General features: G+C 32.4%; 1 protein-coding gene across 4 annotated transcripts; it reads right to left on the reverse strand.

Annotated features, from left to right (window-relative positions):
• Nucleotides 1–1,957: 1,957 nt before the first annotated feature.
• Nucleotides 1,958–16,360, reverse strand: LOC127848572 (uncharacterized). 4 transcript variants are annotated; one of them, XM_052381108.1, is made up of 16 exons: nucleotides 16,140–16,360; nucleotides 15,039–15,076; nucleotides 13,272–13,951; nucleotides 12,854–12,985; nucleotides 12,263–12,315; nucleotides 11,280–11,496; nucleotides 10,862–10,993; nucleotides 9,436–9,520; nucleotides 8,467–8,645; nucleotides 8,047–8,178; nucleotides 6,743–6,828; nucleotides 5,266–5,477; nucleotides 4,977–5,035; nucleotides 4,166–4,301; nucleotides 3,639–3,832; nucleotides 1,958–3,404 (listed from the first exon to the last, which is right to left on the reverse strand). In XM_052381108.1, the coding sequence occupies exons 2-16, from the start codon at nucleotides 15,070–15,072 to the stop codon at nucleotides 3,246–3,248; spliced, it is 2,490 nt and encodes an 829-aa protein (XP_052237068.1). In that variant the 5' UTR covers nucleotides 15,073–15,076; nucleotides 16,140–16,360; the 3' UTR covers nucleotides 1,958–3,245. The 4 variants fall into 4 exon arrangements, with proteins under 4 accessions (XP_052237068.1, XP_052237072.1, XP_052237070.1 ...); XM_052381112.1 differs by lacking the exons at nucleotides 10,862–10,993; nucleotides 11,280–11,496; nucleotides 12,263–12,315 and having other exon boundaries at nucleotides 8,047–8,180; nucleotides 8,468–8,643; nucleotides 9,435–9,520; nucleotides 16,140–16,359; XM_052381110.1 differs by lacking the exons at nucleotides 8,467–8,645; nucleotides 9,436–9,520; nucleotides 10,862–10,993 and having other exon boundaries at nucleotides 16,140–16,359.
• Nucleotides 16,361–17,009: the final 649 nt, after the last annotated feature.

The raw sequence follows: 17,009 nt of genomic DNA on the forward strand, positions 1-17,009 counted from the left end.
ATATTTTGGTGTTTAAAGTTCAATCTATAGTTAGTTAATTAGTAAAGTGTGCCATTAAATATGTAGTGCTTATTGCTTTAATTTTGTTTTAGTTGAAAATCATGTTTTTGAATCTCTACGTATGAAATGCACTAGTGAATTTGGGTTTGACACTTATGCGAAGATTAATAATTGATAAACTTCAAATACATTGTTGATCACAAACAGCATGTATATGCAATCCACAAATTACTGTTTCCATAGCAACTGTTAACTTAATGTATTTTGTCTACTTAATTTTATCAATCATGGAACAAAATTGAATTGCTAAATAAACAAAATAATGTGTGGCAGTACAGACACACAACACAAATTGTATCATGAGGAGTTATTCGTTTTAAGCTCATAGCTGTACAAAATGTTCAATTTCTGAATACACACCTTTTTCCAGAAAATGTATTTATGTTTATAATAAACATGTTAATGATGTTCTATATTTGTCCAGAACATATTTTGTTGATTTTCTGTGCTTTTTTTGGCTTAAATTCTTTAAAATAGTAATAAATATGAAAAAAAGATTTTTTTTGTTTCCATGGCAACCATGAATATTTACGGAATAATATTAGTACAATTAATTCCGTACTTTGAAATTAATTATGTTCATCCAGATACGCGATCAATGGAGATATTATCAACACAAACTGATCAGCATAACATGTACCGATACTGGTTGAATAAGGACGTCATTTCATCCAAAACGGGCATTCAGCATTTATGACACACAAAAAGTGACAGACCCAGATGGGTCATAATCTTGTTCCCAGCCAAATATCTTCACCGCCTATGTAGGATGGCCATGACTTAATGATCGACTATCCATTGTGACTTTTTGAAAAATGCAGCTGCAGCCTTGATTTTTATAAACCTGTATATAATAATGCATACACATACTAAATCAATAAAAAACTTCCGTCAAAACGTCTTCTTAAAAAAATATAGTTTGACTATGTATAAAGATATTGACATCTATGTACATAGTCGAACTATCTTTTTTAAAGAACTAAACTTCTTCCCAAGCACACTAAATCTAGCCCCAGGCCTTCAGTGCCTACGGCGCTTTGATTGTTCCTGAGAATAACTATCCGATATAATCATTTTCACGGGAAACAACTCTACTAGTCCGTGATTAACAGAGTACTGTACTGACTATTGTTTACCGCGTTGTTAGCAACTGTTTAACTTTGCGTGATTTCTTGAATTCACCGCGATGAGACAATAAAGAAAACATTTTTTTTCATACATTTTATTGGGGTCGAATTATTAAAGCTCCTAAATATTTCAATCCATTGATCTAGTTGTAAATAACAATGTTTTTTTATTGCGTTGCGTATCGTTGAAGACGACAGATATCCCAGTGTGACCCAAATTCGACGATGTAACGGTTACATGAAGCAATATTTAGCAAATAATGAAAGAAATAAAGAAATGTTTAATAGCACAAAATAATAATTTTAAACTCGGCTGTATGACTTTGAAATTATTCCAAGACAATAATCATCCATTTAATCAATGCAAATAGAACATCGTCGAATTTAGGTGTCGTCGAATTTGGGTTGCGGTAGGATGATAGTTTCTGTGTTACGCTTAAATATATGCCGATTTCTTGGCTTTAAAGTAATGAAAATATATTAAATTAGTTTGCGAAATGTAAAATAACATGTTTAAAGGAAAAAATAACGTGTTTAAAGGAAAATAAGTACGTTTTATCGTTTTCCTTTTTCTTTCAGCCATAAATAGTAGCGTTATATTTCGAGTGAATTTTGAAAGAGACCATGACGTAGTGGTATAATTAGTGGCGTACCACGTTGGCGATCGTGGACCAATACTCACCTGCGGCAGGTAATTTTTTCCAATTTTATTTTTATTTGACATTAACTCGCATTTTTAAGCTATACAAAACACAATTAATAAGTGTTAATTAAGTGTAAACTCTCTTATTTTATTAAACTAATCATGTAGTTTGAAATAAAATCAAGGTACACGAGATTTGTAAATTCATTTCATGTTATATTACATTTATAATGCCATTTTATAAAACACTTATTACAGCTCCTTTTATGATAAATACTGATAGGGATGTATTGTTTATATTTTAAATATGTTTTATTGCAGGATCATCCGATGCATCAGTCCAAGTGCATAGTTTTCAGATGCAAACTTAAAGTTCGCCAGAGACGGCCTGTCAATAAGCATCTAAGAAAGTATCTTAGAAAACCTTTCTTGACATGTATTTCAGTGGATAAAGTTACTATAGCAACCATGTTATAATGTTTATTTTCACATCAACTTTGTTAACAGTATGTTGTTGTTTTTTAGTGCAAGGGACGACTGTATCTTTGTTGACCGTTTATAAAGTTTTGAGTTTGTAACTTGTCGTGTTACTGCACATGAACAATGGCGTTTATAAGCGCAATATTGGTTTTTATATTTACTAAGTTTAATATTAACAGTTGATGCAGCAACAGCCATATTTATTGATATATTCATGAGAGTATAATGACTGCGCTTGAAAATTGCCAATTGATAAATGTTAAGTATCGACAACTCAATGAATATGTATTTGTCTCAGCAAAAAAATGGTTACCATGTAAACGGAGGTTTTAGAATGCAAATTACTTGTATTGGCAATACTATGTATTGTTCTTAATATTGCTAATTAACATACTTAAATAATGGATACATGTAGCATTACTCACTTATTATGTAAAAATGGGTATGTGTGAATGTGTTGCCATGGCAACCATACCATATATGTTGTAACGGTTTTAATATATGTTTTTCAAAACTACACACATTAAATAATTATTTCAGGTAATTTTTGTTTATAAATTCCATAGGGCCATTTTCGACCCTAAGTGAACATAGTCCTTTAGTTTTTATATATTGGAGTTTCTGATTTTGCAGCCGCAACTGTTTTAGTTATAATAACGGTTTGTATTGCAACGATTGCCCTAAACAACTTTACTTGTATAAAAAATAAACATAATAGGCGTTACAATTTACCGGTTTGTAGTAATATATGTATGCATTTCGATTTAAGATCGTAAATACACTCAACATTTATGCATTAAATACATTGTAAAAGTATCTTTCGATTCCAGGTAAAATGTAAAAAAATACACATACTTTGACATAATCGGTTACTAAATAACATATGATATTGTACACTTGCGATTTCTATCAATAGTTTCTCATTAAGGCTTCATTCAGTTTAAAACAGAAGAAATCGGAGCCCACGGAGTCGCCGTTCTTTCGGAATCGGACGAGTGGTATATAGAGCATGACAGGAAATTGTAGAGCTCCGTGATTTTGTAGTGACTTTCTTTGACATAGTTGCGGAATATTGTGCCAAATATTAGGCAGTGCTGTCGTTGAAAAGACGTCAACAAATTAATATAATTATCATGTAATTATATCATCCAGAATATGGTATTAAAATTAAAGAATTTATGTCACCATTTCACTTAAATAGTCAAGTCAAAATAAGCGAATACGATATTTTTATAATTCGATTACAGATACTTAAAATATTACTCATCTCTGGATTTTAAATATTGCAAAACATGAAAATAAATAACATCAAATAACATCACACGGACCTTTTCGAAATACATCGTAGACTTCTTCAACTGTTCTGCGTATTCCATGATTTCTATTTCCTTTAGGTTCACTTTCCATGACCTGAGTGTAGTAGCTGTGTTCTCCCATAACTGAATGATTCTCTTGAGCTGACCGTCTACGTCTTTGAGATAGATAATGGCATGACGCAGACTTTCGACATTGCACAGGCCAGCTGTAATGAAGAGGTTAACAATCAGGTTGTACTAACACAAGTTTAGTTTACATTACCATACGAAATTAATAAAACACATGCCACAATGATTCGATCATCAAAGTTTTTTTTCAATATGTCGTTTAATTGCAATGTATTCGACGGAAATTGTTCAAGAACATATTTTGAAAGCATAATTGCATAACATCCCCGTTTTGAATTGTACATAGTGTGGAATACTTTGCTTAATAAGCAAATGGATCTGATTCGAAAAGTAAACCAGTAGTTCAGTTAGGTAAATCTCCATAAACGTACATCAGTTGCATTGCTTGTAGAAACAACAGTCCCTTATACCTTTCAAATTTCTGAGTTCTTTCTTTTTTTGCAGCTGTTTATTGTCTTTCTCTTTAAGCTCATTCAGGCGCTTAATGACACTACGAAGTTCTTTCTGTATTCTACAATCTTCTGTTGATTTGGTTCCCGTCATGAGCTCCATAGAATTTAAGGAACAAACAGCAAACGTATCATAAACAGTGTACAAGTTAAAAAGCATTTTATAGTAAGGTGAACCCAAAGTGCATCCTCGTTGTTAAGTATTATGCCAGTGTCACTTTGAGCTAATCCGAGCATTATAAGTGCAGTTGTGTTTCAGTGTCTTCTAATAAAAAGTTATCATTCGACAAGTTTGGATTCAATATACACAATAGATAAACATGCAATATACCACGAGCTGGTCGTCTAAAATAATATATTTTAAAGGCATTTAAGAATATGCAATAATTTGAAGCAACGACGGCCGATTCAAGTGCAAAATTTGCCACAAGAGTGAGTGACGTTTTCCATGACAGAATAACCGCTTTGTGTTCTTAATCTGTAACATTTACAGACTGAAACTGGACAATTATATAACATAGGCATTTAAAATATAACGTTCGCTTCACAATACTGTATCCAAAACTAGAACAAGAATTACTTATTGTAATAAGTATGTTTTCCTCAGTATCAACCATGCAGATTTGTTGTGTACTCTTGTTTATATGTTTAAACCTTAATTAACATACATCTGTTATGAGCGTTTGCAAGCTATACACAATCATTTACATACATTAAGCAAACATGTATAAATATATTAAGTGATTGAAATGACGTAGGGAATATTACTTACCCTTTTGATCTTCTTGTTGATCCAATTCTTAACGAAAGCGTAAGCGTGATCTTGCTCCTCTGAAAGAGTTCTGCCCATAATCAAGTAACACAAAATGTAAAAAGATATCTTCATCAAAATGTATTCCTTTAATGCAATGCAGCTAGCTATACAATCATTATTTTTCCCCTTAAAAAAGACAGAATAGCTGTATTGAGGAAATGTTGAATGCACTGACTTAAGCCCTTTTAATATTGTACGAACTTTAGTTAATTTCATGGATATCTATTGAACGTTTTATCATAATTACCGGCAACTTGAAGTTTCCGATTTCTCTCTTCATTCAATGATTCCAACTTTTTCTTTTGTTCTTCGAGATGTTTCTTTTCCACAGCAACCATGTCCTTCTGTTCTTCGTTTTCCAGTTCCTTTTTTAATTGCTTGATTTTTTCTTCGATGTAGTTGTTTCGTTCTGTTACGGACCTAATGCATGTTTTAACCTCCAATTGAAGAAGGAGGTAGCTACAAATATACACATTAAAAAAATGTTTTCTTGATATGCAGATATAATAACTTCTATCACAAATCCCAATACAAATGTTGATTTTATATGTATAGACGTCGACCACTTCAAGTGTTGAAAGGTAAATGTAATGTGTTGTGCCAAGGAACAATATGTTATAGCGAGGTCCAGAGGTCGACCTCCACTTCAATTAAAAACACAATATCCTGAATAATCAAAAACACATATATAGCGAATATTCGGTCCTGTTTCTCTTGATTCCATCGTAGTGTTTTCTTTAATTAAGAAAAGCCAAAAAACAACATTTGTGTTGTGCAAACATTAATTTAACAACGATTTTCTAACTCCTTCATCAGAATATAAAATATATGCAAATATTGGAACTGTTGTTGAGCGATAACATAACGTTATTTAGCGTAAAAGTCGAATAGCAATTGATACATGAAAAAAACAACAGTACTGTTAAAACAGTACATAGACAGTAAATAGTGAAGCACAATTCTGATGCAAATAACAGCAAAAATAAATAAACACCATTTAGCGGAAAAAACAACAACGTATAACTACCACACATATGTATCCATTTACATGCAGTTAAACTGAAAACATTAGGATAATTTCCATTTGAAACCAGGGTTTTCAACATGTGTAGAAAGCCTCCTTACATAAACGATTTATGTTAAAATAGGCAAAACTATTTGGCGTTGTGCCAAATTGGACATGTAAGTGTTGCATTTATTAAAATTGCGATCTTTAAGAGCAGAAACGTGTAAGAACTGTAATTTTAGATATAAACACCAGGTTGACTTGTCTGTCAAGCATATTGTCCATTACATATTAAATATATTATTAAAAAATCGACAATTTTAGATTGACTGTTTGAATTGTGTCGCAATTAGAATGTCTCCAAATTTTACGTCATAAGTGAAGGTAGATCTCTAATGTATACGTATAGACTGGCAAAATCATCATCTGCTGCGTCTTTTAGTGAAAAACGTTCAATTAGTTTTCATATTCAGATCGGAAATAATAACATAATTATTAAAGTTTTAGTCATTTTTTAACAACAATTGGCTGAAATTTATCTGTTACACATTCAAAATCGTGATTCTTTGATGTCTTGACTATGTATCCATATCGGTGAATAAAGCGGCTATATTCGGTAATTACGAATATTTTCTGTGTAAAAAAGCAGTAAACTTATTTCCTCCGCACCAGTGGGATTCTTTAAGCTTTTTTGTTGATCTCTATCAGATGTGCGTACCTTTTTTGCGTGTCCTCCGATTCCTTTTTCATGGACTCAGCATATTCAATTATCTGACAAAAAACGCGAATAATTATTCGCCGTTCCTAAAATAGAAACACCAATAACCGTAATGTGCATGAGTTTCATTAATACTATCATTAACGTATCCATCAGTTTCCTAATATTGATATCCCGCCCCTAAAAGTATGCATCAGTCTCATAAAACTAAACTGATATCTCGCACCTAAAAGTATCCATCAGTTTCCTAATATTGATATCCCGCCCCTAAAAGTATACATCAGTTTCCTACTCATGATATCCCGCCCCTAAAAGTATGCACCAGTCTCATAAAACTAAACTGATATTTCGCACCTAAAAGTATCCATCAGTTTCTTAATATTGATATCCCGCCCCTAAAAGTATACATCAGTTTCCTACTCATGATATCCCGCCCCTAAAAGTATGCACCAGTCTCATAAAACTAAACTGATATCTCGCACCTAAAAGTATACATCAGTTTCCTTATAATTATATCCCGCCCCTAAAAGTATCCATCAGTTTCCTTAAATGATATCCCGATCCTTAAAGTAAACATCAGTTTTCTAATAATGATATGCCGCTTCTAAAAGTAAACATTAGTTTTCTTATAATGCTATGCCGCTCCTAAAAGTAAACATCAGTTTTCTGATAATGATATCTCAATCATAACATTATACATCAATAACCTAATAATGATATAATTTTCCTGAATGTATATATGAGTTTCCTAATAATGTTATATAAATCCTTACAGTATGCATTAGTTAACTTATAATGATTTCCCACTCATTAAAGTACACATTCGTTTTCATATAATTATATCTCAATCCTAACAGTATACAGCAGTTTGCAAACAATGATATTCCGCTCGTAAAAGTATACATCAGTTCCTGAAGAATAATATCCAAATCCCAAAAGTATACAACATTTCCCTTATACTTATATCCCAATCATTAAAGTATGTATCCATTACCTTAAAGTTTAATTAAAACTAATTGTGTCTTGAAATGTTATCCCTAACCTTAAAAGAAATAGCGATTCGCAAAGCGGGTAGGGTTATTCATCTTTTTTCCACTTCATGCATTAAACTATTGCTCAATTACAAAACACACAACTTTGTTAGATGCTAACAAGTCCCAAAAAGTTGTATTTTAAATGAAGAAATTTACAACTTTGGAACATGAATTGAAATGAACCACCAAATTTGAATACATATAAATTATAAAATATTTATATTGTTTAATTTCGTTTTTCTTTTAAATGCAGACCATCATGTAACATGCCTGCGAATCAATGGCACGCAAAATTATCGGAATCATTGTCTTGATGATGTGATCAGCAAATATCATGAATTTTTTCATCAGGCTTGATGTCTTCTGGTGCTGGGACCTCGCCGCGTGCGCCATCATTCGAACCTTGCAGCAAATACAAATAAATATTTAGTAAACAAAAACATTTAAAGATGACAATTAAAGTTTAAACGGGCATATCATTCATTTATACCATGATTGTACAGAGAAAAAACTTGAAACATTATCTCTTGATAGTTATTAAAGTTTATTAGTCTGCTGCCGATTCTATTGTCTTAAATAAAGTCCCAAACAAAGAATATTATGTGAAGTTATATTCACTAAAGCATTCTTTTTTATTTGTTTTTAACAGTATTATGTATTATGAATTGAATAAAGGCAGTAATCATTTACCTTTTGGCGACATCGGGGTGATCCGGAAGACTCAGAAAGGCGCGTTCTAGACAATAAGCAACATTGCATTGAGCACCGTCCAAATAGTTTACCATTGTCGTTGCGGTGCTCGCAGCCGTACTTCTTTGTGTTTGCAGGAACACAACAATTGACGTTTCGGTGCTCGCCATCGTAGAACTTTTTATTTCCGAGAAATGAAAAATTGGCATTTTCGTGCTCGCAAAATAACAGCAAAAATAAATAACCACCGTTTAGCGAAAAAACAACAACGTATTACTACCACACATATGTATCCATTTACATGCAGTTAAACTGAAAACATTAGGATAATTTCAATTCGAAACCAGACTTTTCAACATGTGTATCTAGAAAGCCTCCTTGCATAAACGATTTATGTTAAAATAGGCAACACTATTTGGCGTTGTGCCAAATTGGACATGTAAGTGTTGCATTTATTAAAATTGCGATCTTTAAGTGCAGAAACGTGTAAGAACTGTAATATTAGACATAAACACAAAGCATATTGTCCATAACATATTAAATATATTATTTAAAAAAATCGACAATTTAAGATTGACTGTTTGAATTGTGTCGCAATTAGAATGTCTCCAAATTTTACGTCATAAGTGAAGGTAGATCTCTAATGTATACGTATAGACTGGCAAAATCGTCATCTGCTGCGTCTTTTAGTGAAAATCGTTTCATAAGTTTTCATATTCAGATCGGAAATAATAACATAATTATTAAAGTTTTAGTCGTTTTTAAACAACAATTGGCTGAAATTTATCTGTTACACATTCAAAATCGTGATTCCTTGATGTCTTGATTATGTATCCATATCGGTGAATAGAAGCGGCTATATTCGGTAATGACGAATATTTTCTGTGTAAAAAAGCAGTAAACTTATTTCCTCCGCACCAGTGGGTTTCGTTAATGCATTTTTGTTGATCTCTATCAGATGTGCGTACCTTTTTTGCGTGTCCTCCGATTCCTTCTTCATGGACTCAGCATATTCAATTATCTGACGAAAAACGCAAATAATTTTTTGCCGTTCCTAAAATAGAAACACCCATTACCGTAATGTGCATGAGCTCCATTAATACTATCCTTAACGTATCCATCAGTTTCCTAATATTGATACCCCGCCCCTAAAAGTATACATCAGTTTCCTACTCATGATATCCCGCCCCTAAAAGTATGCACCAGTCTCATAAAACTAAACTGATATTTCGCACCTAAAAGTATCCATCAGTTTCCTAATATTGATATCCCGCCCCTAAAAGTATACATCAGTTTCCTACTCATGATATCCCGCCCCTAAAAGTATGCACCAGTCTCATAAAACTAAACTTATATCTCGCAACTAAAAGTATCCATCAGTTTCCTAATATTGATATCCCGCCCCTAAAAGTATACATCAGTTTCCTACTCATGATATCCCGCCCCTAAAAGTATGCATCAGTCTCATTAACCTAAACTGATATCTCGCACCTAAAAGTATATATATATTTCTTATAATGATATCCCGCCCCTAAAAAGTATCCATCAGTTTCCTTAAATGATATCCCGATCCTTAAAGTAAACATCAGTTTTCTTATAATGATATGCCGCTCCTAAAAGTAAACATCAGTTTTCTTATAATGATATGCCGCTCCTAAAAGTAAATATTAGTTTTCTAATAATGATATGCCGCTTCTAAAAGTAAACATTAGTTTTCTTATAATGCTATGCCGCTCCTTAAAGTAAACATCAGTTTTCTGATAATGATATCTCAATCATAACATTATACATCAATTACCTAATAATGATATACTTTTCCTGAATGTATATATGAGTTTCCTAATAATGTTATATAAATCCTTACAGTATGCATTAATTAACTTATAATGATTTCCCGCTCATTTAAGTACACATTCGTTTTCATATAATTATATCTCAATCCTAACAGTATACAGCAGTTTGCAAACAATGATATTCCGCTTCTTAAAGAATACATAACTTCCTGAAGAATGATATCCAAATCCCAAAAGTATACAACATTCCCCATATACTTATATCCCAATCATAAAAGTATGCATCCATTACCTTAGAGTGTACTTAAAACTAAATGTGTCTTAAAATTTTATCCCTAACCTTAAAAGAAATAGCGATTCGCAAAGCGGGTAGGGTTATTCATCTTTTTTCCACTTCATGCATTAAACTATTGCTCAAATACAAAACACACAACTTTGTTAGATTCTAACAAGTCCCAAAAAGTTGTATTTTAAATGAAGAAATTTACAACTTCGGAACATGAATTGACATGAACCACCAAATTTGAAAACATATAAATTATAAAATATTTATATTGTTTAATTTCGTTTTTCTTTTAAATTCAGACCATCATGTAACATGCCTGCGAATCAATGGCACGCAAAATTATTGGAATCGTTGTTTTGATGTTGTGATCAGCAAATATCATGAATTTTTTCATCAGGCTTGATGTCATCTGGTGCTGGTACCTCGCCGCGTGCGCCATCATTCGAACCTTGCAGCAAATACAAATAAATATCTAGTAAAAAGACTTTTAAAGATGAAAATTATAGTTAAAACGGGCATATCATTCATTTATACCATGATTGTACAGAGAAGAAACTTGAAACATTATCTCTTGATAGTTATTAAAGTTTATTAGTCTGCTGCCGATTCTATTGTCTGAAATAAAGTCCCAAACAAAGAATATTATGTGAAGTTATATTCACCAAAGCATTCTTTTTTATTTGTATTAAACAGTTTTATGTATTATGAATTGAATAAAAGCAGTATTCATTTACCTTTTTGGCGACATCGGGATGATCCGGAAGACTCAGATAGCCGAGTTCTAGACAATAAGCAACATTGCATTGAGCACCGTCCAAATGTTTTACCATTGTCGTTGCGTTGCTCGCAGCCGTACTTCTTTGTGTTTGCAGGACCACAGCAATTGACGTTTCGGTGCTCGCCATCGTAGAACTTTTTATTTCCGAGAAATGAAAGGTTGGCATTTTCGTTCTGGCAAGATAACAGCAAAAATAAATAAACACCATTTAGCGAAAAACAACAACAACGTATTACTACCACACATATGTATCCATTTACATGCAGTTAATCTGAAAACATAAGGATAAGTTCCATTTGAAACCAGAGTTTTCAACATTTGTATCTAGACAGCCTCCTTGCATAAACGCTTTATGTTCAAATAGGCAACAATATTTGGCGTAATGACAAATTGGACATGTAAGTGTTGCATTTATTAAAATTGCGATCTTTAAGAGCAGAAACGTGTAAGCACTGTAATATTAGACATAAACACCAGTGACTTGTCCGTCAAACATATTTTCCATTACATATTAAATATATTATTAAAAAATCGTCAATTTTAGATTGACTGTTTGAATTGTGTCGCAATTAGAATGTCTCCAAATTTTACGTCATAAGTGAAGATAGATCTCTAATATATACGTATAGACTGGCAAAATCGTCATCTGCTGCGTCTTTTAGTGAAAATCGTTTCATAAGTTTTCATATTCAGATCGGAAATAATAACATAATTATTAAAGTTTTAGTCGTTTTTAAAAAACGATTGGCTGAAATTTATCTGCTACACATTCAAAATCGTGATTCCTTGATGTCTTGACTATGTATCCATATCGGTGAATAGAAGCGGCTTTATTCGGTAATGACGAATATTTTCTGTGTAAAAAAGCAGTAAACTTATTTCCTCCGCACCAGTGGGTTTCTTTAAGCTTTTTTGTTGATCTCTATCAGATGTGCGTACCTTTTTTGCGTGTCCTCCGATTCCATCTTCATGGACTCAGCATATTCAATTATCTGAATAATAATGCATTAGTTAACTTATAATGATTTCCCGCTCATTAAAGTACACATTCGTTTTCATATAATTATATCTCAATCCTAACAGTATACAGCAGTTTGCAAACAATGATATTCCGCTCCTAAAAGTATACATCAGTTCCTGAAGAATGATATCCAAATCCCAAAAGTATACAACATTTCCTTTATACTTATATCCCAATCATTAAAGTATGCATCCATTACCTTAGAGTTTTATTACAACTAAATGTGTCTGAAAATGTTATCCCTAACCTTAAAAGAAATAGCGATTTGCAAAGCGGGTAGGGTTATTCATCTTTTTTCCACTTCATGTATTAAACTATTGCTCAATTACAAAACACACAACTTTGGTAGATGCTAACAGGTCCCAAAGAGTTGTATTTTAAATGATGAAATTTACTACTTCGGAACATGAATTGAAATGAACCACCAAATTTGAATACAAATAAATTATAAAATATTTATATTGTTTAATTTCGTTTTTCTTTCAAATGAAGACCATCATGTAACATACCTGCGAATCAATGGCACGCAAAAATATCGGAATCATTGTCCTGATGATGTGATCATCAAATATTATGATTCTTTTCATCAGGCTTGATGTCATCTGGTGCTGGGACCTCGCCGCGTGCGCCATCATTCGATCCTTGCAGCAAATACAAATGAATATCTATTAAAAAAACTTTTAAAAATGATTATTATAGTTAAAACGGGCATATCATTCATTTATACCATGATTGTACAGAGAAAAAACTTGAAACATTATCTCTTGATAGTTATTAAAGTTTATTAGTCTGCTGCCGATTCTATTGTCTTAAATAAAGTCCCAAACAAAGAATATTATGTGAAGTTATATTCACTAAAGCATTCTTTTTTATTTGTTTTTAACAGTATTATGTATTATGAATTGAATAAAGGCAGTAATCATTTACCTTTTTGGCGACATCGGGGTGATCCGGAAGACTCAGATATGCGAGTTCTAGACAATAAGCAACATTGCATTGAGCACCGTCCAAATGTTTTACCATTGTCGTTGCGGTGCTCGCAGCCGTACTTCTTTGTGTTTGCAGGACCACAGCATTTGACGTTTCGGTGCTCGCCATCGAAGAACTTTTTATTTCCGAGACATGAAAGGTTGGCATTTTCGTGCTCGCAATCGAAATTTGTACTGATACTAATTTAAGGAATTCATCGGTTGACATTTTGTTGCTCGCTATCAGAACTCTTTCTGTTTCCTTGTCTTCAACTTTTGACGTTTCGTTACTCGCCATCGTAGCTTTTACTGTTTGCGGTACTTTTGTGTCAACGGTAGGCGTTTCGTTGTTTGCCATCGTATCTCTTTGTTTTCCAACTTCTTCAAAGGTTTGCGTTTTTTTTTCTAGACATTCTATCACTTTCTTTTTCCGTTTTGTGTCTCGACATGGTATCATTTTTAGTTTCCACGTCTTCAACGGTTGGCGTTTCGTCGCTCGCCATCGTTGCATCATCTTTTTCCAGGACATTATCGGTAGGCGTTTTTTTTTATCTTGCCCTTGTATCACGCTCTGTGTCCAAGATTTCAACGGCTGGCGTTTCGTCGCAAGCCTTTGTATATTTTGTTTCTCTTTTAGTACTTCAAAAGAAATTCGAAACCAGATAAGATGAAAGAATATCGAATATCCGGCGAAGCTGCCCAAGATGACAGTTTCGACAGCTTTCACAGTTTTAGTAAACAGACGTTACATTAATACTAAAGTTATGAGAACGGTGTATTGATAACATAAACAGGGACAATTAAACATGTGTGTAGATCCAAAATTAACATGATAATGCATGGTTTGATTTACGGAACTTATTGTATACCTGTTTAACCTCCGCTTGTGCAATATCTTGCTTAAACATTGTTTGTTTCGTTAACAATATTAAAAAAATCTTTGACCTGATATATGTTAGGCGTTTGATTTTGACAGGAAGGCATGTAAAACCAAGTTAAATTCGTATTTGTTGAAAAACTTTTCATTATTTACTATAAATTTAAAATCATTTGCGCTGGATGTTCCTCCACATTTATCAAATAATTAATGTGCATTTAAGAAGTTCCATTTGATCCTTGAAGTATCTTTATGGAACCGTATACTTAAGTAATATTTTTAAAAGCTAACATCACATGCTGTGTGTTTCGAATATAAAAAGCAATTATTGGAGCAAAAGCTCTATGTACAATACGTTATGGAATTCAGACTCCAATAATTTGAGATCTGTTGATAAGATCAACAAGGTGCTAATAAGATAAACTAGGGATCACTAAATAATAATACATTATTATTCGGGAAATACGTAAGTAGAACACGGATGTTCAATCAAACCCAGTTGCACAATGTCATATTAGTGTTATTATATGTATATGGGTTAATAACACTCACATACTGAACTTCATATTGCCGAGTTACATGCGACGCATGTTTAAATTAATTTATTGAATATAAAATTGTGCTTATCTCTCAAAATTGGTGACATGAAATACGATATCAAAATGTCACATATCAGACATATGACTAAATTAAAGAATAGAAACCGGGTAGCTGCATGGGACTTTTTATAGATAGGTGTAATCTACAGTTCTGGTATTTTCCTGTTAAAAGTTCACAATTATAGCGCAGTTCTTGCAACCGTTTGTAATTACATGTAAATGTACATAAATATGCTGTACATATACTTACTAAAACTTCTTAAGTCTTTGATAAAAATTGTCATTGACCTGAAATATATGTGGATTGTATTCATTATGCTCTGCATATAGAGTTAACGTATATTGCTTATGAAAAAATGTGGGATTAATTCCTCGCTATTACATTTTTTTGTATTAACAGTTGTTCAGATATGGTACAGCTTGAAAATATAAAATATGTTATCATTGAATGGTTCAGTCAAGTTTACAGTGATGTATGATCAGCAGAGATGTTTGATATTTTGAAAACGGATTAATGTGTTCCCTTCTAGTCTTGTAGAATCATGTTAACAACATGAACATGTTGACTTAGAATGTAATACATAATGAAATAGTGTTGAATTATTTATTTACGTTTTATAGTTTATAAACAGCTTAATAATCATACTTGCTTTACTTTATACTACGCCAATGTCCTGCCGATAGTTTTTAAACCATGTTTGAATCACGAATATGAAAAATAAATCTTAAATATGACTGTGTTATTACACAATTATATTGCTTCATTTCGTTTTGTTGCCTTGACCATAGATGAGTGTACATTTGAATGTACTGCTGTATAAGCACTGTTAATGTTGTATGCAATACATATTTGAACTAAATTACAGCTATGGAGTGGGAAAAATAAAAAAATAAAATAAGCCGAACAAACTATGCGCAACTGATTAGGTGGAAGGTCCATTATTGGCATAAAGTAAGTCAATGTACATTTAACCGTTTCAAGTGGTTTTTAGATCGTCACATTGTAAACCGAACTGCCGTATTAGGACGGATATGACGTAAAAGGTTAGATTACGAAAGCATTAATGCATTATTTTATCGTGTCGTTAACTTAACAAGCGGTGTTGTATTGAACAGAATATACCCGTTTCTTCCTTTTGAAATATTTTTTCACATATTTCAATCAATTGACGAAATAATAATCAAATAAATAGTAAGTTGGGGCAAAAACCCCAGAACATAAGAAATACCAGTATAATCAATACATTAACTTAATAACATAAGTGGTCTGAAGTATATATACATATAAAATATTCTAAGCTAAATGTTTATAACTCCGGCGGAATGTATAATAATATAACCGTGTACTTACAACAAATAAACTTCGCAGCGTATTCACTTTTTACAGCTAACTCCAAGGATGTGTCCTATAATTGGCATATACAAATATGTAAGTTATGCATATGCAAACGTGTTTAAAAACAAATTGTACTGGAATAGTTGACAGTAAAGCTTCACCAGATATGTGAACTTGCATCACATCTTCACCGATGTCTTTCACATAATACGCCGAAACCCCACAACACACTTCACACTTGCCTTTATCATAAACTAGGTTATGATAAATTATGTATAAATTATAGATAAACTGTTCTAAAATTTGGATGTTATTGTCATTGTATGATGTGTACTATATACCGTTCCAGTGGGTATCATTTATAAGTCTTGTGAAATGGTTATTTTTTTTTAAGAAAAACTATGAGATCTAAAATGAGCTCCATAAAAACAAAGCATATTAGAACCTATGATATATGTGGGCAGTGAATTGGTGAATTAGTTTTGCTCCGAAATGTGCTATTAATGCGTATACAAAAAATATAAAAAAATGATTTAAAAATATTTGGAAATTAAAGGTAACAGTGTCCCATCATCCAGTATTTACCATTCTTTTTAAAGAGTTAATGAAAAAAAAACACATTCCTACCAATTTCCTCAAGATTCATTAAGGTGGTCTTTAAAATGGTAAAATATTTTACCTCAGATCTTACCTGGTGTCATATGTTTTGGACGCATGTGGTCCAGACTCAAAAACGATTTGTCACGATCAACACTCTGACAAAGTTTTATCAAATTGAACCCTGCCTAGATACAGTCAAGCCTCTGATAAAGTTTTTTCATCTAGATTGCGTGAAACATGTGTCGTTAAAGATAACGTCGAACGAGACACGGCGCAAGACACACG

Source organism: Dreissena polymorpha, chromosome 10, assembly GCF_020536995.1.
Source record: "Dreissena polymorpha isolate Duluth1 chromosome 10, UMN_Dpol_1.0, whole genome shotgun sequence".
In the NCBI taxonomy this organism is placed as follows: Eukaryota; Metazoa; Mollusca; class Bivalvia; order Myida; family Dreissenidae; genus Dreissena; species Dreissena polymorpha.

Excerpts from the sequence above, each read along its gene's own strand:
- LOC127848572 (XM_052381108.1), bottom strand. The coding sequence starts at position 15,072 with ATGACAATTTTTATCAAAGACTTAAGAAGTTTTA. Across the intron at positions 11,497-12,262 it reads TCGGAGGACACGCAAAAAAG|AACGAAAATGCCAACCTTTC; the intron begins GTACGCACATCT and ends TTATCTTGCCAG. Across the intron at positions 4,302-4,976 it reads TCAACAAGAAGATCAAAAGG|CTCATGACGGGAACCAAATC; the intron begins GTAAGTAATATT and ends AATTCTATGGAG.